The following is a 24,431-nucleotide window of genomic DNA, read 5'->3' as shown; positions in this document are numbered from 1 at the left end:
CCTAATACATTGTGTAACAACAGCTACACCCAGTGGCCAGAAATGAGTAGCGAAGTTTTGCAGCTATAATGTTATGGTAAAAGGTAAATTCAGAAATAGGGATTTTTTGATTTATTTACGGTTGTAGGGTAAGGGTTATCTTTCATTACAAATTGTTTTATAGAAACACTCAAGAATTTTGGGGTGGGGGGAGGGCAGATGCCTTGGCTCATAAGCTTGAAACAAGCTTGAAACATGAATTCAGTTTTTAGAAGTAGCTAAAATAAAACTCAAACCAGAGAGAGAACATACAGATACTTTATTGCTCACCTTTCACACAAAGCACACCTCCAGCCATTTTCTTTCACAGCTTGACAATGTTTATGTATACAAAAACCCAGCAAGAAGCTTCATGTTGGTTTCAGTAAAGGAGAATGTAAAACATCAACTCAGCCAGGCTTTTGTTTTCTGCAGCAATAATAAAGGGCCTCCTGCACTAAGCAAAAATCTGTCCTCTTACTTGGTAGTGCATTTCTTCCATTACAAAAAAAGTCTCCTGCCCAAGGCAAACTAACTTGTGTTTGCTGAGCCAGTGGTATTAACTCGTGCATAAAACAAATTTCAGTTTGCTGTTTCTTCTAACAGATTTCAAGTAAAAATAAGGTTTAAGGAGGAACTTGTTTTGAATGGATGCAGGTCAGTCTGAATTGCTATACTATATAAATGCCTACATGTACTATAGGTTCACAACTTAGTTTTTGCTTTTATAATCTTTACGGATTTTGGCCATGTTCAAGGTTTTCAGAATTGAGCATATGGTACAGTATTCCATCAAAAGGATAAGGCTACTGAATGTGCTATCTGCAGAAGAGCTCATTTAATAGGAACTGACTTAGTCTATCATGAAGCAAATGTAGCATAACCTCTGAATAAAAAGCCAATCAGGGCAGAACTGTGCTTGGAAAATAGGTGTTAGAATACTTTCAGGAAAACACATACAAATGGACTGTTAATATGAGGAAGGTTTCCTAGTTGAAAATCTAAAAAAATCTAGGAGAATCCTCATTTCCAAAAAACCCCTTTTTTGAAAACTACTTATTCAAGTAATTTCTTCCCAAAAAAGTATGCATGTTCTGACTGTGGAATTAGTCTATTGGTCAGTTAAAGGCAATTTTAATTACCTTTTAAAAAATTCTTTATATAAAGGAGATGTTGTACGTGTTTCTCAAACAAACTTCGTTATGTAAGTCCTTTAAAAAAAAAAAAAAAAACAACAAACCCACAAACAAACCCAACTGAACTGAATGAAGACCTACAAATACTTATCCCAAGCAGGAATCTGCCTGCCACCTGTGGGCTCACATTAATTCAAAATTGATGCTGGACTCAGGATTCTGAAACTAAGTTTCTATTACTTGAGCTCTAGCAAAAGTATAAGGTTTTGTAGCCTCAACTAGTATAATGTCTTCCCTGTCCAAATCCAGAATGATTATACTGATAACCTCCATGCTGGAAATGCTGTTCAAATTGTCCCCCTTGGTGATAATTCTGGCTCCCCCTCCCCCCCCAACCTCCTCCCTGGCCTCCACGTCCACCTCGGCCTCCGCGACCCCCTCTCCCTCCACGACCACTGCCTCGATCATTATGGTGCCCACCATCTTGGTATCTATTGTCCTGCTGATATCCACCACCCTGGTATCCACTTCCTGTATATGTTGATGTTTGGAAGCCACCATAACCACCGCCTTGATAGCTACCACTGTGGCCACCACCATGATAGCCACCTGGCTGGAAACCCGAATCTCGATAACCACCATCTTGGTAGCCACCTCCTCCTCCACTCCCTCCATCTGTCCAGCCTCCTTGATGTTTATTTCCTCTTCCTCCCCCTCGGCTACCATGGTCGTAGCCACCACGTCCACCTCTCCCTCCTCCTTGTTCATGACCTCCTCGTCCTCCATATGAGGAATGTTCATAACCACCTCTCCCTCCTCCTCGGCCTCCTGCTTGCTGCTGGGGGCCATCTTGCCTTTTCTGCCACGGTGGCATCTCTGGAGGTGGAGGTTCAATTTCATTGGGTCTACCTCCTCTGTCAGGCACCCTGCCCATCAACACCTATGGGATAAGAAAACTATTTTAAACTACTGTATTTTATAAATAGAAATGAATGTATCTGAAAGAAAATTAAAGGTACTTCAATCACCTTATTGATGGCACAGGCAGTCTTTTCTCTTATAGAGCCACTGCTTGTCCTTAAAATCTTCGACAAGTCTTGTCTTGCAGCCAAAAGGTGGGCAACAGAAATAGTACTTTTAGGAGACAAAACTGAACGTTTTGGCTGATAAACCTTTGCTAATTTCTCTGTCTGACTCTGTTGAAACAAAGTGTTCAAAGACAAAAGTCAATTTTCAAAATGACAACACTGATTTTTTTTTTTTTTTTTTAATTTAAGAGAGAATGAGAGCTAGAGAGAGAGGGGGCATTCTTTCTTTTCTTTTTTAAAAAGATTTTATTTGAGAGCGAGAAAGAGAATGAGAGGAGAGAGGTCAGCGAGAGAAGCAGACTCCCTGCTGAGCTGGCAGCCTGATGTGGGACTGGATCTCAGGACTCCAGGATCATGACCTGAACCGAAGGCAGTTGCTTAACCAACTGAGCCACCCAGGCGCCTTACAGAGGGAGAGGGCATTCTTATAGAGGGAGAGAGAGAGGAAGAGAAGCAGACTCCCCACTGAGCAGGAGCCCAGTGTTGGGCTCAATCCCAGGACCCCGGGATTACGACCCAAGCTGAAGGCAGACGCTTCATCAATGGAGCCACCCAGGTGCCCCAGAAACATTGATATTAAATAAGCTAAAGACTTCCAAAATGTCTGATAATAATAGTTATTAGGCTTAAGATGGGAGGATAAAAGTTATACTCACCATTGTTCCTACCTAGTCAAGAAATACCCTAAGACACAGCTGTTAAGAACCACAGTATTACTGCCTCACTTGCTGCACAGTATCAAGTAGACAGTTTTTTAGCTAAGAGGTGCAGACTCTTGTTTCTGAATGATTGTTTCTATCAAAGATAACATAGGAAAAGGACAGCTGTTTCCTACACAAGGGCCACAGGAGAGAACAATTTGCTCCTGGTGTTGCTACTGACTAGCTGTGAGATCTCAGACAAAGCCTCCCATTTACTGGTCTCCAGTTGTTTTTTTTGTTTTGTTTTTCACTTGCAAAATGAGGGGAGTTAAGACTGATCTCAAACACCCTTTTCCAACACTGAAATATTGTAATTCGGTAAATACCTTCCCCAACAATTTTGCAGCCAAACAGGTCTGTGCCAACGTTTAAAGATTTTAGGCGAAAATAACATTATTTAGGAGAACTACATAGGGCACTTGGGTGGCTCAGTTGGTTGGGTGACTGCCTTCGGCTCAGGTCATGTCTCCGGAGTCCTGGGTTCGAGTCCCACCTGGGGCTCCCAGCTCTGCAGGGAGTCTGCTTCTCCCTCTGACCTCCCCTCTCAAGCTCTCTCTCCCTCTTAAAAAAAATAAAATCTTAAAAAACAAAAAAACTACATAAAAATTTTTTGGGGAGTCAAAAAAAAAAAATCTGTTTTCAAACATGAATGCACTATTAAGGGAACATATAATACACAAATGGACCAACCTCCCCATAAGTTCAAGGATTAATTCCATTTCAGGGTCCTAAGGATGTGAAGTCATTTGTACCAATTACTTTCTGCTCACTGATCATACAGTAGATACTTAATAAATACCTGTTGAATGACCAAGATCTTTACCTGGATTATCTCATCTAGTCTGAAGTAAAACTGAAGTCTTACTAGATTCTCCAATTCTCTATAAATATTTAGAAATCTGGTCTTGCTAAATCCAGTATTTCTAATTCTGTTAGCTTTAAGTATAGTAAATGAGTAATATAAAAATTGTTTTAGTGAAAAAAAATTATTTTAGTGATATTTAGTCTTAGTGATTTTCAAATACTCTGTTTCTCTTACAAGTAAGTCCTCCCAGTAGGGTCTAAAAGATATCATTTTGTTAAAAAATATTAAAAAGTGAAAAATAAATGTTTTCATTATTCCTGGAAGGCCGAAAGAATTGCTACTCAACAACTCACTGAAGAAAACTTCCTGTGTGTCTCCTATGCATTTCTCTTTAGTCTTCACTGTATCTAACCTGTGCTATGAATGTTCAAGTCTCATGTCTATAAATATTCTGCTCTTTAAAAATATTTACTATGGGGTGCCTAGGTGGCTCAGTGGGCTAAGCAGAAGCCTTTGGTTCAAGTCATGAACTGAGGGTACCGGGGATGGAGCAGTAAATCATCAGGCTTCCCGTTCCGATCACCCTCTCCTTCTGCCCCTCCCCCTAGTTTGTGTACTCTCTCTTAAATATAAATAAATAAATAAATAAATAAATAAATAAATAAATAAATAAAATATTTAATATGTACCTTAGCTCTGTCAGACCAGCCAAAAGACTGGACAGTGACATCCAAACGTTTTATTAGCAGCTTTCTCCGAACTTCATATTCATTGGCTATGGCTTGGTTAATTGCTTCTATCTTTTCCTAAAAAGGAAATTTGAAAGACCAGTTAGAATTTAAATGTGCCTGACACACTGTTTCAAAAGGGCAGAGACCATGTCTCTTTTATTCATAACTGATTCCCCAGCACTTAACACAAAACAAATTACTTAATATACTACTAAAAGTTATTATAAGTTGATTAAATAATAGGCTAAATAATACCTCAAAACATAATAAAGATTAAGTAGAGAATTCTTATTTAGCCTTCCCATAATTTGCCATGTGAAGTTGAGCCCAATGACGTTTTTGGCTTGAAGGCAACCCATTTGGCAATTAAAAACATACTGAACTTCAATTTATTTTGACCAGCTATGTGAAATATTTACAAATTATGAGGTAAGTGTTTCTAACCTTCCACAAATAAAATTATTCTGAATAAATCTTCAGATTCACGAAAATGGAGTCTAAGAATGTCCACCTAGGAAACTACATATTGGAAAACATAACCTCAACAGCACAAACTCTGTCAACATCATGAGATAGGTAAGTGGTTCTTTACCAAGAGTACTCAAGATGACTGCTACTCACCCAGTGGGCTGGTCCCATTGGCTTCTTCAATAAAGGCTTTCCCACATGGTTAGGTGGAACTTTTGCTAATGTCTCCTTTAACTGACACAAACACATAAATGAATGAATAAACAAATCTAAAAGTACAACATATCCTCCTCATCTTCCCAATTCCCATCATATCTTGCCATCAAAAGAAGATTCCTGACAGAGGCAAAGGTGGAGGATGTTTTGAAATGTACAGGACCCACACGATAAAGACACTCACTTGTCCCACTCCTCACGTGCCTAAGGAAGCATGATTCCTTCACTGTACCTAGAACAGTGCCTGACAACAGTAGGCACTCAATGTGTATTTGTTGAATGGATGAATGAACACACAGAAAAATATGGACTATGGATACAGTGCTGCTCCCCTGTAGAGTTCAGCCAAATTTGTGCATCATGGTGTCCATCTACCCCACAATGCAAATGTACCAATTCTTGGAGTCCAGCAGATATGCATACAGAGAGTAACTCTGCTATAATAAATATCATTCTTATAGTCATTAATTTATTAAAGTTGCTTCTTCCTAGTCAATTATATTTAAAAAACCTCTTAACTATTAATGTGTGGCATAAAAATAATTCTGACTTATTTTCACATACTAGATTATGTTAGTAGTCAATAAACCTAGTTTGCCAATTGAAACATAAGATTCAAATGACTGGATTAAAAACCAAAAACATTTACATCCCTTTCTGTCCAGTCAATGAAAAGAGGGTGGTAACATTTAATGATCGAGTACTTAAAAATTGCGTCAAAGTTCAATGATAAGATTTTAAAAAGGACTTAAGTCTTCATTCTTTTTACATTATACCTAGTTTATTTCAGCTTATAAATCAAAGTGTAAATTTTCCTTTTTGAAAAAGAAACATGCTAACAAGTTAAAAATAGTAAAATACTAATTTCTCTTTAAGGTATTGAGGATTTAAAACCCAAAACTCATTTAGTACAATGAATAATAAGCACATTAGGTTCCCATTAAGAGAAATTAACTTGCTTCATTTCAAACAAATGTAGGACTATGCCTTTAATACACTACAATCTGGTACTAAAGGTCTTACTTTTTTTTCAATCCCGCTGAAGAATTGGAACATAGTTATATTGGCTGGAGGTTTGGACATTCCTAGAGCAATACATATGCCTTTCAACTCTTGAAAGACCTCACTACCGCCTCCTTCTTGAGCTTTTTTTGGAGGAGTATTCACACAGAGCATTCTGGCAGCTTCTAGTTCTGAGATGAGGTATGCTGAAGTAAACAAAATAAGATTTCAAAATGAGATACAGCTACAGTTAATAATCATAAGTCTGGAGTCACAACTCTATAGACCTAATGATACGTAACTTTTAAAGCTGCAAGAATGGATAAAAACAAGAAAAGAAAACCATTTTTACCTGCAAATGACATAACATATAAACTGGTTCTGTAATTCAGGTATTTAATCAATATATGTTTAAAGGGTAATTTATAAATAAGTGATTCTTCTTTGAAACCAAAGTATCAAGGTAGATCACATCTAAAAATCTGGATTCTTATAACCCACTATTTAGGAACTCCAGAACAGGGGTTGGCATCTGTTAACAACTTTACAAAAGGTGGAAGGTAGCCAACTTCAGCAACAGTTGGAACCGGTTTTTATTATTTACTTCTCACCACTGACATGCACCAGTGATACAACTCTCTTGTTCTCTTACCTTCCAATACTTAAGCAGTCTGTTCAGAACTGGCATAAAATATTTTCAAGTGGTCAAAACTTAATTTACAAAAGGGGGAAGACACGAAACTCCCCAAAGCTCCTTTCTCATGGCTTCCAGTAGCCTAATGCCACCCTCTCTGTTTAAAGAAAACTTTTCTTTCATCTATAAAAACTCTTCTCAGTATTCCCTTTCTTCCTACCTTCCTCACTCTCCCCCCACTCCTGAAAAATAGTATCAACAAAACTTTCTAATCTTTTCTTAACAGAAAATATCAATGATATCAATATCATCCCCTCATGTGTTGATTTCAGCCAGGCATAATGACAGCTGCAATCTGCTTCAGGTAACTGAGGGTATAAATATCCAATCTTATTGCTTTAACTTTAAAATTTTTATGAAAGGACATTTAAATTTTTATGAAAGATGGTTAAAGGGATCTTAGGACTTCAGGTTATGTGACAAAGTGAGAACCTTCTGATAACATTAGAATGATAGCTTTGGAAAAAATATTTTCTGGGCTCTTAAGTCCTATTAAAAGTTCAAAAGAATGATCAGCTTGAGTATCTCATTTCCTACACCTAAGGTGTAATGCTAGAACAATAAATACAGCTAAGTTTCTGCAAAGATCATTCTAAATGGCTTTGATAAAATCTTAGTGTGTTCCGCATAGCGAACTATAGGAGTTAAAAGATCAAAAAAGTAAAACACCACTGTCATGAAAATAACCACTGTTTTTCTAAAGATTTTACTGGAACATTACCACACTCATTTCCATAATCTCTGTGGCTAGTATATGCTACAATAGTGGAAGTTAAGCAGTTGTGACAAAGACCCTATGGCTCACAAAGCTGAAGATATTTACTGTCCCAACCTTTAAAGAAAAAGTTTGCCAACCCTTGTTCTAGAAAATCATATGATTTAATAAACTCGTTCTCTAAATTTGGGACCACATTAACTCAGGCATCCACAAAATTAGTTCACCAATACAATACAATTACCATCAAAAAACATTATCTCTTACTGATGTGTTCAAAGTACCAGGAAGGACACTGGAGATATAATATAAAGCAAACAAAACAGATGATCTCTACTAACAATCTAGTTAGGAATAAAGAATATACACATTCATGATGAGTAATTCTTCATCTATTAGGAACTCAGATATCTGACTTTTTTTTTTTTTTTTAACCTAAGGGAAATAATCTGACAACCAGGGAGGCAATAAATAGCCAAAACTTCTTCACCAGACACAAAAGAGTTTTTTGCCGCCCATTCAAAGACTATTCTATTTTACTGACAATTCAATGAGATTGGTTATTTTCCCCCTTGGAACAACATACTAAAAGATTCAAATCAGTAAGGTAAAGGGTGCTGGAGAAATAAGTGAAATTATAGCATCAAAAGGTGACAACTGATACTTGGAAAGATGAGAAATATTTATACAGAGAAAATAAGAGAATGAGCACATAAATACTAGCACGACAGAGAATACAAACTGAGGGAAACATTTTAAAAGGGAAACAGCCAAAAGCAAAGAAAAAGAGAAGTGAACAGTGTACGTGTCCATGAATTCCAAGAGCAGCATAACCTTTAGTTGGTTTTAGTCATTCAGTTGAGAAGCAAATAGTTGTGTATTACTGAGGCGATAAATTATTAAAGTCTATAAATTGTAACCCCAAATCCAAAATAATAGGGCAGTCCTTTTAAGTAACCGGAAGGAGTCAGAGGCATTTTATAAAGATTCATATTCAAAGTGGCCTTTGTAAGTCGGAACACTAAACAGGCCAAACTCTGAGCTCCTTGAAAGAAATTAGTTATTCATGGTCGTTAGCAAGTCTTCCATGAAGTTCTTATCTTCCTATGTAAGATAACATATCCTGAGTGTCAAATACTAGGTTTTGGTAAGCAGTGTTACAAAGGAAGAATAAGTGAGTACACTGTGGCTGAGCCAGTTACAGAAATCACACAATCTGAAGGATACTGAATGCATGCGTAAGAACAACATGCAGCAATATCAGTATTTAAAGCAGTATCTGACCTATGTATCCACCTCCCATCCTCCATAATCATTCAACAAAGGGGAAATTATGTTAAGTGACTCTGGAATAACTCGGTGCCTTGGTATAATGGCAATGAATACATTTTCTTTTTTTTTTTTTTTTAACTGAACCTTCAAAATGGGAGCTGTCTCATTTTTCCGAAACCAGTACAGTTGGAAAGACAGTATTTTAAAAATCCTCTGTACTGTGTTTGTCACATAAGAACTATAATATTCATTTAACCAAAGCTTATTCTGAATGTGTCTCAGGCTGCTATAAAAATTCTGAGTTAAGACTATTGGTTGTGGTTGCTGGAGAGTTCATTTAAGGCAATAAAATTTGTGAGTTTACTTACTGTTTTTCGGGGTGAAGAAAGAAATAGTAGTTAGTATATAAAAAACATGGAAGGAAAGAATTTTCATAACAATTTACTTCCCAGAATGATCAGTAAGCACAGGAACAATTCAAATACTATTCTAGAAAATTTTACACTGTAATTTTGATATATTTACAAACAAAACCAAAACCTCCAAACAATTACCCAACCACAAAGAAATATCCACAATATAAAACACTTTAATTTTACTAAAAAATCTTCATCATTCCCACACTACCTTCCTAGTCTATTTTAAAATGTGTTTCCAGTCTAGAATGCTAAGGTTTAATGATCACACACTTGAACCGTGGCGCTAACTTTGGTCATATTAGGTGACGCACAATAGTACCAGCAAAGTTAAATGATAGAAGAGTAGAAATTATGAAACAATGCTGCTACCAGTGCACAGGCCCTCCACTAGCTCTAAGTTGGAAATGTAATAGTTTTCTTTAAGAAGCATTCTGAAATAAATCCATAATGAAATAGTGTAACAGTTTATTAGTCAAAGAAAACATGAATAAAAAAATAATAGCTACATTCTAGTAGCCATGAACTTACTCAGCAAAAGGAGGCAGTTCTTCTGAACGAGAAGGCGCTTGGTCACATCCCCAGATGTCAGTGATAGATACGGACAGTTCATCTCCCCTAGTAGCCCACTCACCTCAAGCTGGAATTCTTCAGCTTCACTTGGGCCTTTTAAGAATTAAAATAACCTTAATAAAAAGGACTTTTTCCCATTAGCATAAAAGTTATATACAAATGGAGAGTTTTAATAGTATTTTCCTAGCACAAGTTACTTTACTAATTCATCCTTTCTCACACCACTGCCAATTTTCTTAAGAAGTTTTCATTACAGGGGCACCTGGGAAGCTCAGTGGCTTAAAGCCTCTGCCTTCAGCTCAGGTCATGATCTCAGGGTCCTGGGATCGAGCCCCACATTGGGCTCTCTGCTCAGCAGGGAGCCTGCTTCCCCCTCTCTCTCTGCCTACTTGTGATCTCTGTCTGTCAAATAAGTAAATAAAATCTTTAAAAAAAAAGTTTTCATTACATAAGTCCCTTACTTGAGAATCTTTATTTCCTAATTTCTACCCATCTAATCTAATAATTTGTTTGCCTTCAAAGATTTCTTCATAACCTCTATGCTTCACCTTCCCACGCACATTGCTATAGTAGTACCTATGACATGTAAGTACTAGTTACATTTTACCTCCATACATATTCTATTTGTGCCAGGTCAGTCTCCCCACTGTCCCAAGAACAGTGTTATTTCCACTTCTGTGCCTTCATTTAAGTTATTCCCTGTGGCTGATATACCCTCTACTTTCCCTTCACCTATCAAATCCCACCTCTCCATCAAAGCCCATTGGCTCCTTGATAAGACCTTCCCCAAGTCCTGTTATACTCAATAGTTTCTTCCCCCTGTGAGCCGCAAAGTGAAGCATTTAATTACTGTACTAATCTCCAGTTTCATTTGTGCCTAATATTCCCACTGAGATTAAAGTTAGCAAATAGGACTTGTAGTTCTATATTCCCAAACATCTTAAGTACAGAGTTCATCTTGTGAACCAAGAATAAACAATGCTCCTTCTTCCTTACTATTCTGATGGTTCTCTATCACGCAAGGGCAAAAATCAACTTGACCTGGGTTCATTTTCTTTTTTTTTTTTAAAGATTTTATTTATTTGCAAGAGAGAGCACATTTTCTTTTCTTTTTTTCTTTTTTTTTAAGATTTTATTTGTTTGCAAGAGAGAGCACGCACTAGAGAGAGCAACTGTGAGCAGGAGGGAGAGAGAGAGAGGGAGAAGCAGACTCCCTGCTGAGCAGGGAGCCTGATGCAGGACTTGATCCCAGCACCCTGGGATCATGACCTGAGCCAAAGGCACTTAATTGAGCCAACCAGGTTCCGTGGGTGCATCTTCTCATCTGTAAAATGGGAAGGCTGTATTATCAATGTTTTGCAAGCTGTTCTGTGAACTCAAATTCCACAGAACTCCTTCAGAAATAGCTGCGGAGGATGAGGAGAGTTGTGTAAGAAGCACTCTCTCTTAACTTAAACTAAACAGGTACACCGTTACCTGTTTTGTATGCTGGCGTCTGCATTTTTGTTTGAACAAAGGGGTTCCAGGTTACAAATAGTCGTCATCTATTAAAGGTGTTTTCACAAGTTCCTACAATCTCATAAATGTTAGGTAAAGAGGCAGCTCCCAAACTTGACCGCTGGGGTTGAATTCTGGCTGTATCACGTACAAGTTGTGTGACCTCAGGCAGTTTAACCTAGCTGTGCTTCCTTTTTTAACATATAAAAAAGTAATAAAACCAGGGCGCCTGGGTGGCTCAGTGCGTTAAGCCTCTGCCTTCAGCACAGGTCATGGTCTCAGGGTCCTGGGATCAAGTCCCACATTGGGCTATGTGCTCAACAGGGAACCTGCTACCTGCTTCTCTTTCTCTGCCTCCCTCTTTACCTACTTGTGATCTCTTATCTGTCAAATAAATAAAGAAGTTCTTTAAAAAAAAAAAAAAGTAATAAAACCTGCCTCAGGTTTTAAATGACTTAACAAATGGAAGCTGCTTACAACATATTGTTCAATAACTGTAAGCTGCTGCTGTCATTACTGTAACCTGACAGTGTCCTTCGTAATCTGAACTGGCTGCAACTAACATGCACACATTAAATATCCTGAATATGCAAGAAAGTGAGCTCTTCAAAATGGGATTCTGTGCGGGGGGGAAAAAAAGGGATTATGTGTATAATTCTCCATGAGGGGAAGTTAACAAGAGAGCATTTTTCTTTGTCTCCTATTGTAGGTTTACCTACAGTAGGAGGAAACCAGATGGTGAAGTGTTGGGTTCCAAGCTTTTGTCTCTTTTGCAGAGTCAACAAACTAGTGCTAATACAATAACAAAATTGGCAAATATAAAACAGCTCTCAATGCCTTATGAGATTTATCTCATAAATCTGATAGAGCTGCATCTGGTTGTGATAGACCTGACAATACATTCCTAACGTTTTAAGAAAGTGTTCTCTTTCTCCCCATGTATAACAGGATTATAATGCATTTACTTTACATGCTATATGTACTTTTGGAATCTAAGAAAAACATCCCAATTTCCAATTCTAGCCACTGATTTAAGAACTAACAAGCCAGGGTGCCTGGGAGGCTCAGTGTGTTAAAGCCTCTGCCTTCCGCTCAGGTCATGATCTCAGGGTCCTGGGATAGAGCCCCACATCCGGCTCTCTGCTCAGCATGGAGCCTACTTCCCCCTCTCTCTCTGCCCACTTGTGATCTCTGTCAAATAAATAAATAAATAACTTAAAAAAAAAAACAAAAAACTAACAGGCCATGTTTCACAAAGAATGGAAAGTTCATATATGCTGTACTTGTCTCCCATTTCTGTATCTCAGTAATGGGTCTTTTCAACCATTACAGTGTTTTAGTATTTGCACAACTATAATCTGTTTTCTCAACTTCCAAAATCACTTTATCTCTGAAAATAATGGAGGAAGAAAGTATTTGGGTTTCTTCATAAATCTTTTTTTTTTTTAATTCACAAAAACTTAAAACTTCAGGTTTAGTACTAAAATGTTCAACTGACAATACCCCAATTTTACTTTTATATTTTGTATCTAAAACTGAATGTTTACTTACTGTTAGTTGCTTGCACATTTTCCTCTAATTTACAGAACACTCTTAATTCAGACACCAGCCAAGCACAGAGTTTGGTAAACTCGGGGGAACTGGCTCCAGCAGAGACTGCCTGAGATAGAGCGCCATCTTCCAACAATGGACCCTTGTAACTGGTGAGTAAAAAATTATACTTCAGAATAAAAAAAAAAAAAAAAATCACACCTAATATTTTATACAAACACTATATACATTATTTGTATGAATAAACAATCATTTCACAAGTTACGATAACCACTTTGCAAACTTAAAAATGTAAATAAAATTTATAGAAAACTAAATCTAAAATTTAAATTTTAATCTAATAAAATCTATTAGAAAAATAAGTTACATAACTGCATTTCCACCCTTCAAAATATACATGAATATTTAAGAATTATATATACTACTAAATTATGTCAACTTCTGTACATTATACTGAAAGCTCTTGCTGTACAAAGGTTTTCTTAACTGAATTGAATATTAAAACCCCATTAACAAGTAACATACTGTAACATTAACAAGTGATTATACTATACGATTTCAGAAATAAAATTTAAGTTACCTTTTCTAGAAATTTTTCCAGAAATCAATTAAGTTAGTTTTGTTTTGATACTTTTTTTAAAAGCAAAACTTTCCAGTTAATCATTTATTTCCTTTTACCATATTTAATGACAGTTAAAGCTATTAAGACATACTAGTACAAGAGAAATGTCTGGATTAATTTAAAAGATCAGTAATTGCTGGCAAGTTGATGTCTAGGTGAACTGGTATATCTGAATCCTATTCCTTTGAAAATGATTCAAGCATAATTCTGAAGTATTATTAAATATCGAAACATTCATAAAAGACAATAGTGATATCTAGAATATATCTAGAACTAAAGATCCTGTCATTTTCAGGGTAATTTAAAAATATATATTTTCCAGAAGATTATTTTAACTTTTAAGTGAAATATTGATAAAAAGTTATTGGAGGTGAAACATTAAATATACTTAAGATAATTTGATGTTTGGAAGTATAGAGATGTCAGAGAAATGACAATACTTGATTCTTTTAAAATGTACCTATGTATTTATACACTGAATGGAGTGGGAAAAAATCTTACATAAAAAGTGAGATTATTATAGGGGCGCCTGGGTGGCTCAGTGGGTTAAGCCTCTGCCTTTAGCTCAGGTCATGGTCTCAGGGTCCTGGGATCGAGCCCCTCATTAGGCTTCCTGCTCAGTAGGGAGCCTGCTTCCTCCCCTCTCTCTGTCTGCCTCTCTGCCTACTTATCTCTCTCACTCTGTCCAATAAATAAATAAAATCTTCAAAAAAAAAAGTGAGATTATATATAGTCTGACATCTAGATTCAAACCACATATAATTAGACACTGCAATAAAGACACTAGGCCTAAAAATCTCTCTTTGTGTTACACATTTATAATTTGTTAGTTTAGTCTATAAGTAGTTACTGAATTCCTACCGTGTGCCACATTAAAGACAAAAGATAGTCATTTAAAATTCTAGTATTTCTCAGTGAATCCTTTAAAAGTACATGTCAATTAATAAAGCCTGAATTTTAATGACTGAGTCCCACCAAACTAAGTGGTTAGGCTTAAAATTTATAGCAAAGTTTTCAGAAAATCTGACGGGTTTACATTATAACCCATCTTGAATATTTACTTGATTTACAATTACTATAATAAACTTTTTTTTTTAAAGATTTTGTTTATTGGGTCCTGGAATCGAGCCCCGCATCGGGCTCTCTGCTCAGCAGGGAGCCTGCTTCCTCCTCTCTCTCTGCCTACTTGTGATCTCTCTCTCTGTCAAATAAATAAATAAAATCTTTAAAAAAGAAAAAGAAAAAAGATTTAAGCACTACCACTTCTTTTCCCAAAAACTTCCATCAGGACAGCAAATGACTTAATGGGCAGATCTGAGAACCTGACGGTGTCCCTTCCTAAAGAAAGGTTCCTCCAAAGGTTTCCATGTCATGGAAAAACTTTTGCGGAGGGTTTTGAGAAAGGACTTGTCACTTTATAAATATAGCTAGCTAAATCTATCTATCTATATTTTGGACACCATCTACCTGTAGACAAATATTTAATCACACAATTTGTTTCTGGAAACACACTTGGACCAAGAGGTTCTAAATTCTCATTTTTGGGTTTTTTCTTTTTTTTTTTTTTAAAGGTTTTATTTATTTGACAAAGAGGGAAAGAGAGAACAGGAACACAAGCAGGGTGAGTGAGAGAAGGAAAGCAGGCCTCCTGCTGAGCAGGGAGCCCATGAGGGGCTCCATCCCAGGACCCTGGGATCACGACCTGAGCCAAAGGCAGACGCTTCAGGACTGAGCCAACCAGGCGCCCCTAAATTCTCAAGTTTTAAAGAGTACACTAATCTCAGTGACCCAGTGAGGTAAAAAGCCCTATTTCCAGCTTCTAGGTACTAAATTATGGTTGGGTAATTGTCAGAATAGACGAAATACACAACAAACATGTAGGGACTTGGTGGCTGAAGATGCCTCATAGGGTAAGGGCTAATGGTGGCTCGATGAAGAACTGTGTCACTGTTTAGGAAAACAGCCAGTGAATGGTTCCCATGAAGGTGGTGACAGGTGAGGTGCATAAGAGAGCTGGCTAGCGGAACAGAGGCACACATGTGGCTCAGAGAAGCCGGAGTGCATGCAGAGATGACTGGGCAAAGGAGATTTTTTGGAGAGAGAAATGGGGTGGCTTAGGAATACGGGCTCAAGAGAGGCGCAGGAAGTTTGGAGGACAACTAGGAAAAAAAGAGAATCAACTTTAGCAACCTCTACAGTGAGGGGGTAGGGCAAGAAGATGGGGAGCAAGACGAGAAGCTCAGGGAGGGGGGTGGCAAGAACCCAGAGCCCAGACAATGACACGCATGACTGACAAACGCTGCGGGTAACTCGGCTGCAGGGAGCACACAGCAGGCCTAGGGTCGTCGCTTTAGGAGAGCCCCGGCCCGGCAGGGCTGACAGTGGACGTGGCATTGGGGTCCCAGAGCCATAAGGAGGAGACAGTCAGGAGCCACCGGGTGCGGCGTGCAGAGGCAGGTGTCCCTGACTGGGGCGGAGGACGTGTTCCCGGGGGCCGGCAGTGTGAGGTTTAGGAGACCCGTACCCTGGCAGTCTTACCCTAGATCTTCCAACGACTCCAAGATGTCAGTCTCCATGAGGTCACACTCCATGCTACTGTGGTATTCAAATTTCCGAGTCGTCAGGGTCCCCTCTTCGCCGGCAACGCGTACACTCGCGCATGCGCTGCTTCCCCGGAACTTCCAAATCGACAGCTGGCGCCTCAGCCGCTGCACTGCGCATGTCCCGAGCGTGCGCAAGAAACTCGGTCCTGCCTGCCGCCCCACCCCCGCCGGCTAAAGGGTTGCCGGGCTGTACCGTCCTACACATGCGTAGAACTGAATAGCGAAGCCGGCGGCCCGAAGAAGGGCAGGAGGACTGGCTGCGTGGCAGATGGGCGTGGGGACTCACACCGAGGGGGAGCGCTCCAGCCTCTCTTAATTGGGTGTACGCATGTGCGAATCTTGGGGCGAGGCGGGCGCAGAAAGAGCTTGGGGAGGCGGGGGTCTCAAGACGTGGTGGGTGTTGGCTGTGGAAACGGAGTCTCCGGATATCTGGGAGTCACCCGAGTGGGTGCCAGCCGCGTGCTGGCGTGTTCTCGCCTGAGCTGTGGGTCTTGCAGAAAGGAAAACTCCAGTCTATTTTCTTAGGACAGGCGTAGACTGGCCAGCGCCGAGATCCGCAGATACCGTGCCGTTTGTGACCGCAGTAGCTGTAGTTCGGGATTAGAGAGGCGGCAACTTTCCGTGGCCACGGATGGGTTCAGGAAGTTGTTTAATTCCGTTGCTTTTTCTCCCTGATTTCTTAAGCCCTTTCCAGACATCTTATTCCCAGGCGTCCTCATTTTAAAGAGGTGGTCGAGGGTAGGTGGGGCGTCATACCGTATAAGATAGAGTAACATATATTTAAATCCACACAATTTAAAGAGAGTAAACTTTTCTGTTTTTGACGTTTGGCTCTCTGTGACATTCAACTCACGATAGCTTATGATTCCTTGTCAGTTATTGATTGGGTATGTACTTAGAAATTACTGATAAATGAGGAAAGTTGCTTCCAAAAGTGATGGCACATTTGGAAAATTACATTTAACCACGAGTGGGCATAATGTTGAATTGTGTAGGCATTTAGAGATTCTCACACTGTGCCAGTAAATTTTATTTTATATTCTCAAACATTTTTGTCCTAATGGCTAAATGCTCCTATTCTTAACAGTACTCCTTTTTTTATTTCCTTATTTTGCATTTTCTGGAGTGGGGAAAGGACTTAATATTTATTATGTACCTACCCTGGGTTTGACATGGTATTACCCCTTTGATCCATGTTATTTTACGCAACCATAAGCCTGTGTAAGTTTTACTCCCATTTTACAGATAATGACACTAAGGCTCAGAAGCTTAACGATCTGTTAAAAATCATAAGACTATTAAGGAACTGGATTTTGAGACTGAGTTGTATGTGAATCCATATTCCTTCTGATTTGATTTCACTGGTTTAATAAGGATTTATACGTAGGATATGATAAAATGGGAAGATATAGCTAGTGGAATTTGTTTAAGTCTGTATGTATACTAATTATAATGAAAATGGAATTATTCTTCTAGGGTTGTTGAAGATGCTAACAAAAAGTAATGCTTAATGCAAATTCAACTATGGAAAATAAGGGTATGTTTCTTGACTCACTTGATATAAGTTGTAACATGTAATGTTTGTGAGTGAACAAGTGATAATTCCTCCTAAATTTCTTCTTCTCTCTCTAATGCAATTAAATTATTTAATTTAAATTGAGGGTAGCCAACATAGTTTTTAAAAATAATTTTGTATTTGCTACAATAAAAACAATGCTTTAAAAAGTAAATATTGTCATTCCTATAGGATCTACTAGGAATCTTGTGCACTTTATTTTGAAATACTTTATATTGTAAACTTGTTATCTAAAGACCTCATTCAGGCTGAGTTTAACTGAATGAAAAGAACACTGATCTGGGAGTTAAGTAAGGAGCCCAGGTTTTGGCCTCAGATTAGTACAGGAATGAATTTTCTAATACTTAAAGGTATCTGAAGTCCATCAGGTATTTATGAGAGATGATGAGTTTTCTATGTAGAAGGTGTTCAGCTAGAGGCTGGATGATGACTTGTTGAGGGTCTTGTGAGGAGGGAGGCACAGGGCTTTTTACGAACCCTGGTAACCTTTGATTAGTCTCTTACCCAAAAAGAATGTAAAATACCAGTTAAAACCCCTCCTGGTATCTATCCCTGGGGAGGGCTGGTTGCTGTCTGTTTTAGTTGTCTGTGGCTACTGTAACAAGTGACCACAAAGTTAGTGGCTTATAACAAGACAAACTGGTTACCTTTCAGTTCTGAAGGTCAGATGTCTGAAAGGGATCACAGGCCTAAAATCAGCAAGGCTGCATTCCTTCTGGAGTTTTTAGGGGACAAGCTATTTTCTTCCCTTTTCTAGCTTCTAGGAGCTATCCTCATACCTTGGCTTGTGACCCCTCTCCTTCTTCAACAATCACATCACTCCAGTCTCTGCTTCCTTGATGTCACAACTTCTCTCTTAACTCTCCTCCCCATCTTTCACTTATGAGGACCCTTCCCTTGTGGTTACATTAGGCCAACCCAGATAATCCAGAATCATCTCCCCACTTCAAGATCCTTAATTAAACCATTCCTACAGAGTCCCTTTTTCCACCTAAAGTAACATATTAATAAATTCTGAAGATTAGGACACAGATAATTTTGGGGGATTCATCATTCTGCCTACACACTGCCTTTCCTAGGGAGTAGAAGTCTTGAATGATCTTAAAGACCAGCCTTTCTGAAAAGGCTTTCCAGACTTTCTTGAGAAGTGTAAAGAGAAATCATATTTCATACTTGTGAAAAAAAATACAGAAGGGAAAACTGAAATGAAAACGGATTTCAGTTTTCAGAGGAAAATTTTTTTATGTCATAATCTTGAGTATTATAAGGGAAGTTTTGAATTATATAGTAGTTAAAAATTCATGCAGCTGACATTCTTTAGAAAATTCTAAAATCTATAAAAGGGTAACTTGTATTATGGCAATGAAGTAGGTATAAACTTGAACATAAGATTTGTCATTTGTCAAAGAATGTTCTTCTAAGAGTATCTAAGAGTCAAAAAATAGGCACCTAAAATAAATTATTTTTCTTTCTCAAAAGAATTTGAACAATAACGGCATTTTCCAGTTTTATTTATTTATTTTTAAAATATTTTATTTATTTATTTGACAGAGAGAGATCACAAGTAGACAGAGAGGCAGGCAGAGAGACAGAGAGAGGGAAGCAGGCTCCCTGCTGAGCAGAGAGCCCGATGCGGGACTCGATCCCAGGACCCTGAGATCATGACCTGAGCCGAAGGCAGCGGCTTAACCCACTGAGCCACCCAGGCGCCCCCAGCATTTTCCAGTTTTAATGAAATTTCCTTTAGAATAACCTTCCAACAAGGAAAAAATAAAGACCATAGATTTGTTCATGTTGCTTATGAAATGAGAGTTCGTATATGCACTAAATAAAGTCCTTTTCAGCTTGCACAGCAGAACAGCACTCCCCTATTTGCATTTAGAATTTATCTTATAGGGTCTCAAGTAGTCCCACTTTATTATTTTTTAAATATTCTATTTATTTTTTTAAAGTAGGCTCCATACCCAACGTGGGGCTTGAATTCAACAACCCCAAGATTAACAGTTAAATGCTGCACCAACTGAGCCAGTCAGGTGCCCCTCAAATACTCTTACTTTAGTGAAGAATGCTTGTTTTTGAATCATTCCCCTGGCTATGTCAGTATATTTTCAGTTAGTATATAGTCTATCTTAGTATATTTCTGACCATGTTAGTATATAGTTGGGCAGTTTTAAGAGACTATTAGAAAATTTGAGAACAATATGTTGTCTGTGTTTGAGGAAGAGGTTTAGGTGTTGATGATATAAATGATATAACCAGGTCTTTCTTTTTTTTAATTTTTAATTAATTAATTAGGTTGGTTGGTTTGTTTATTGAGAGAGAAAACGCCAGGGGGAGGGGCAGAGGGAGAAGGAAAGAATCTTTTTTTCTTTTAAAGATTTTTATTATTTTTTTTCAGATTTTATTTATTTATTTGACAGAGATCACAAGTAGGCAGAGAGGCAGCCAGAGAGAGAGGAAGGGAAGCAGGCTCCCTGCTGAGGGGAGAGCCTAATGCACCCTGGGATCATGACCTGAGCCAAATGCTGAGGCTTTAACCCACTGAGCTACCCAGGCGCCCCCCTTTTTAAAGATTTTTTATTTATTTATTTGAGAGAGCGTGAGAGAGCATGAGTGGAGAGAGCGGTAGAGAGAGAGGGAGAAGCAGATTCCCTGCTGAGTAAGATCAAACCAGGGCTTGATCTCAGGACCTGAGCCAAAGTCAGATGCTTAACTTACTGAGCCATCCAAGCACCGCAAAAGAGAGAAAGAATCATATTCTCCTCCTCCTCCTCTTCCTCCTCCTCCCCTTCCTTCTCCTCCTCCTCCTCCTTCTTTTAAGGTTTTATTGTTTGAGAGAGAGAGCATGAGTATTGGGGCAGAGGGAGAGCGACAAATAGACTGCCTGCTAAGCTGGGAGCCAGATGTGAGGCTCAGTCCCAGGACATTGGGATCATGAGCTCAGCCAAAGGCAGATGCCCAACCAACTGAGACCCCTAAGCACTGTGAGAGAATCTTAACCAGGCTCCATCCTTAGCGTGGGGCTTGATCTCACAACAGTGAGATCAGGACCTGAGCCGAAATCAAGAGTCTGAAGCTTAACCTCCTGAGCCATCCAGGCACCTTGTTTGTTTGTTTGTTTGTTTATTCTAGGTCTTTGTGGATAGAAGCTCCAAACCTGATTTCTGTTGTCTACCCGGTGATACTTCAGCCTAGTTGCCATGTCCTGCCAATATGTAAATCAGGCACATGGTGAACCAGACAGACACTGGTCTAATTTGGGTGCAGTAAAGAGTTTTTAGACTCTAGCCCAGAGGTGATAAACTAGTGTCCGAATCAGCCCAAGAGTCATTTTTTTTTTTGTTTGGCCTAAGTAATATCTTAAAGAATTTTGAGTCATTTAAAAGTTTGAGGATATTATCTAAAAATGCAGATTGCTGGATTTTCTTGAAAACATAAAACAGAGAACTTGGCAGCATCAAACTCCTATTGCTCATGAAGGCAACAATTGACTTGGGTTGAGAGAGCTGCCCCTTATAGGTCTGGCATGAACCTACCACTTCTGTATGGTTTTTGGATCCTATCACTCACACAATGTAGAATATACATGTATACCCAGCAATTTACTTGCCTTCCTCTGAGTTTGAGATTTCCAATTCTTTTTATTCATTTATGTCTTCATCCTGTTGATCACTTCTCCTACCCTACCTCTCGTAGGGCTCCTCTCCTTTCTTCTTTGCCTATTCTAGTGTAGGGGAAGAAAATTTTTTCCTCTGTACTCTCAGTTAATGAATGAGGCCTATAAATTAAACTGACAAAGATTAATAGGAGAAAAGTCATACACATTTTTATTAATGTTGCTTTTTTAAATGTTCATGGTGCTGCACAGGAAAGAAGTGAAAACCCCCAAAAGATAGTTAGACTTGAGGATTTATATACCATTTTAACAATGAGTGATACATTGTGGAAAGTGACTACAGAGAGAAGGGATTGGAGCTCCTGGGGTGGTAAATTGTGGGAAGCTGAGTATATGGGGAAAACTAATGGACGATAAGGGTTATTTTAGGAAGGTTTGTTTGTGCAGACTGAGCTTGGTGGCAACTTTCTTCATGGCCATAAAACTCTCCAGGGGTGGGATAAATGGCAGGCCTAGTCTCTCAGAGTTTCTGTTTGTAGCCAGCTACTGGAAGCTCTGAGACTTCTTTCTGCAACTGTTGAGTCTCAGTTGCCTTCAGCTCAAAATAATCCAAATGCCGAAGTGGCATAGTTTGATTCTTTTCACTAGTTACATGGAATTTCTACTATTCACTTAACACACCTTGCCCTTCCATTCCTCTGTACTTTGTACAAGTTGTTTCTGCTGCCTGGAATCCCCTTTCCCTCATTCTCTGACTGGCAACTCTGTCTTTAAGACTCCGTTTGAGGGAAGCCTTCCCTGACTGCCTTAGGCACTCATTCTCTACCTCTCAAAGATTCCTTAGTGTTTCATCCCAGATAACATTCCTGTTCCAGACGAGGCACAGAGATCCTCTCTACTCTCTCTGCTACTTTGCTCACATTCTACCAGATCCTCAAGGTTTAGTTCAGCTTCACTGCCCCATAAAGAAGGTGCTCTCTCACTGCACTGATTAAAATTAATTTTCCTCTTTGGATTTCTAAGGTGGTGGTGCCTAACTTGATTGACTATCATGACTATCTGGGGGACTTAAATGCAGATTCCTGGGCCTTGCCTCTGATGCATCTTGTGTCAACATTTCTGAGGTGGACTTAGAAATCTATTTTTCTTGGGGCGCCTGGGTGGCTTGGTGCGTTAAGCCTCTGTCTTCGGCTCAGGTCATGATCTCGGGGTCCTGGGATCGAGCCCCACGTGGGGCTCTCTGTTCAGCGGGGAGCCTGCTTCCCCCTTTCTCTCCGCCTGCCTCTCTGCCTATCTGTGATCTCTCTCTGTGTCAAATAAATAAATAAAAATCTTAAAAATATATATTTTTCTTAAAACCACCTCAAAAGTTTTCATAATTAGTCTTCATAATTTAACATATATTAATATATTTTTATGTTGCTTATTTAATATGTTCTGATCTTTTCTACCCAGTTGCGATAAAACCATGCATATCCTACATATTGTCTAGTACATTGATGCATACACAATAGGCATAAAAATGTTGATTATTTGATTGACAAGAAAATTTTTCCTTTCTTGTGACCAGATTTTGCTTTCTTCTGAAAGAATAAAGTGCTTCTTTGAAAGGAATAAATAAGTATACAATGATGAATTATCCTCTGAGCTCTTGTATCATCCTGGAACTCATTCAATGCCTATTTAACACAAGGCTATTCTGGTAGGATGGCATGTTCTCTGCTGACTTAGATTATTATTAGCAACTTTGTCTCTTATCCTAGTTTAGTGATTCTTTATGGTATAAGGCATTAGAGTCTTTAAGGATTCAAACCCCCCCACCCCCCCACCCCCTGCCAGCCATAACTCCCCAGGAGAATCACAGCATTGTGATGAGAAATGCTGATTGGCAATGTCCTGTGAAGAAAACAGGGTGGAAGCAGAATAAAGGCTATAAATCACTGTCCTAAGGGGAGCATATCAATACGACCATTATGATTAGATAAATGAACATGATGGTAATTTTGCATATCCTCAGAAATCTTAGTTTCCAATTCTTAGTAACAGTTAGTTATTTACTTAATTTCTTTTTTAAAAAGTTTTTGTTTAAATTCCATTTAGTTAACATACAATGTAATATTAGTGTCACGTGTACAATGTAGTAATTCCACACTTCCATACAGGACCTGATGCTCATCACAGCCAGTGCCCTCCTTAATCCCCATCACCTGTTTCACCCATCCCCCCCCCCACCTCCTTCCAGGTAACCATCAGTTTGTTCTCTATAGTTGGGAGTTAATTTCTTTATTATCAGATGATATCATTGTTTACAAACACAATAAATATAAGAATAAAATATATTTGAAGCAGAAATAATGGTATTTAATTTTTTTTGTTGGGTCACTTTATGTTTTGGAAAATTTGGGTAAAGTCACATGAATTTGACACTGTAGGGAAACTTGGGACATTATTCTAGAACAGTTGTTCTCAGTCATTTCCAAGAGAGAATTAAGCCCTAATGCCCTAATGCATCCAGCGTATGTAATCATTAGCTTTTCTTGTATGCATGTAGAATACCCTCTGTGTATCGTACTTGGAGAAATGAGAAAAAAGTCACTGAAATCATTTTCTCTAGGGCTCTAACCACTTCTGTGATTGAGAAAGGCTATATCATATAAAGCTCAATGGTTTTCACACTTCTGTGTGTATCAGAGTTACCTGGAGGATTTTTAAAATACAGATTTCCAGGCCCCATGCCTAAAGGTTCAAACTCAGTGGTTCTAGGATGAAGCCCCCAAATTTGTACTTATAGGTAATACCTGAACCCAGGTAATAGCTGACACTGCTGGTATAGCGACCATAACTTGAGAACCACTGATCTAGACCAACACTTACCTTATTTTAAAAGACTGATGTCAGGCACCTGGCTGGCTCAGTGGGTTAAGCCTCTGCCTTCGGCTCAGGTCATGATCTCAGGGTCCTGGGATCGAGTTCCGCATCGGGCTCTCCGCTCCTCGGGGAGCCTGCTTACTCCTCTCTCTCTCTGCCTGCTTCTCTGCCTACTTGTGATCTCTCTCTGTCAAATAAATAAATAAAATATTTAAAAAAAAAAAAAAGACTGATGTCAGTCAGTAAGAAAATAAATATATCAT

At 38.7% G+C, this 24,431-nt stretch overlaps 1 protein-coding gene across 1 annotated transcript; it reads right to left on the bottom strand.

The window, feature by feature from the left end:
* Positions 1-908: 908 nt before the first annotated feature.
* On the bottom strand, positions 909-16,206 carry FAM98A (family with sequence similarity 98 member A). Its single transcript, XM_032881888.1, has 8 exons — positions 16,044-16,206; positions 12,884-13,032; positions 9,794-9,928; positions 6,187-6,371; positions 5,101-5,181; positions 4,438-4,554; positions 2,183-2,350; positions 909-2,094 (listed from the first exon to the last, which is right to left on the bottom strand). The coding sequence occupies exons 1-8, from the start codon at positions 16,094-16,096 to the stop codon at positions 1,429-1,431; spliced, it is 1,554 nt and encodes a 517-aa protein (XP_032737779.1). The 5' UTR covers positions 16,097-16,206; the 3' UTR covers positions 909-1,428.
* Between the last annotated feature and the right edge of the window lie 8,225 nt (positions 16,207-24,431).

The sequence above is a fragment of the Lontra canadensis genome, unplaced genomic scaffold (genome assembly GCF_010015895.1).
Source record: "Lontra canadensis isolate GAN:19392208 unplaced genomic scaffold, GSC_riverotter_1.0 scaffold78, whole genome shotgun sequence".
NCBI lineage: Eukaryota > Metazoa > Chordata > Mammalia > Carnivora > Mustelidae > Lontra > Lontra canadensis.
Note: the sequence above shows the minus strand (reverse complement) of the source record. Positions and strands in the feature narration are given on the sequence as shown.

Bases quoted from the DNA above. Each gene is read 5' to 3' on its own strand.
- FAM98A (XM_032881888.1), bottom strand. From the start codon at position 16,096: ATGGAGTGTGACCTCATGGAGACTGACATCTTGGAGTCGTTGGAAGAT. The intron at 6,372-9,793 runs GTAAGTTCATGG...TGTTTACTTCAG, and splicing joins GAACTGCCTCCTTTTGCTGA to CATACCTCATCTCAGAACTA. The intron at 5,182-6,186 runs GTAAGACCTTTA...TGTTTGTGTCAG, and splicing joins TCAGCGGGATTGAAAAAAAA to TTAAAGGAGACATTAGCAAA.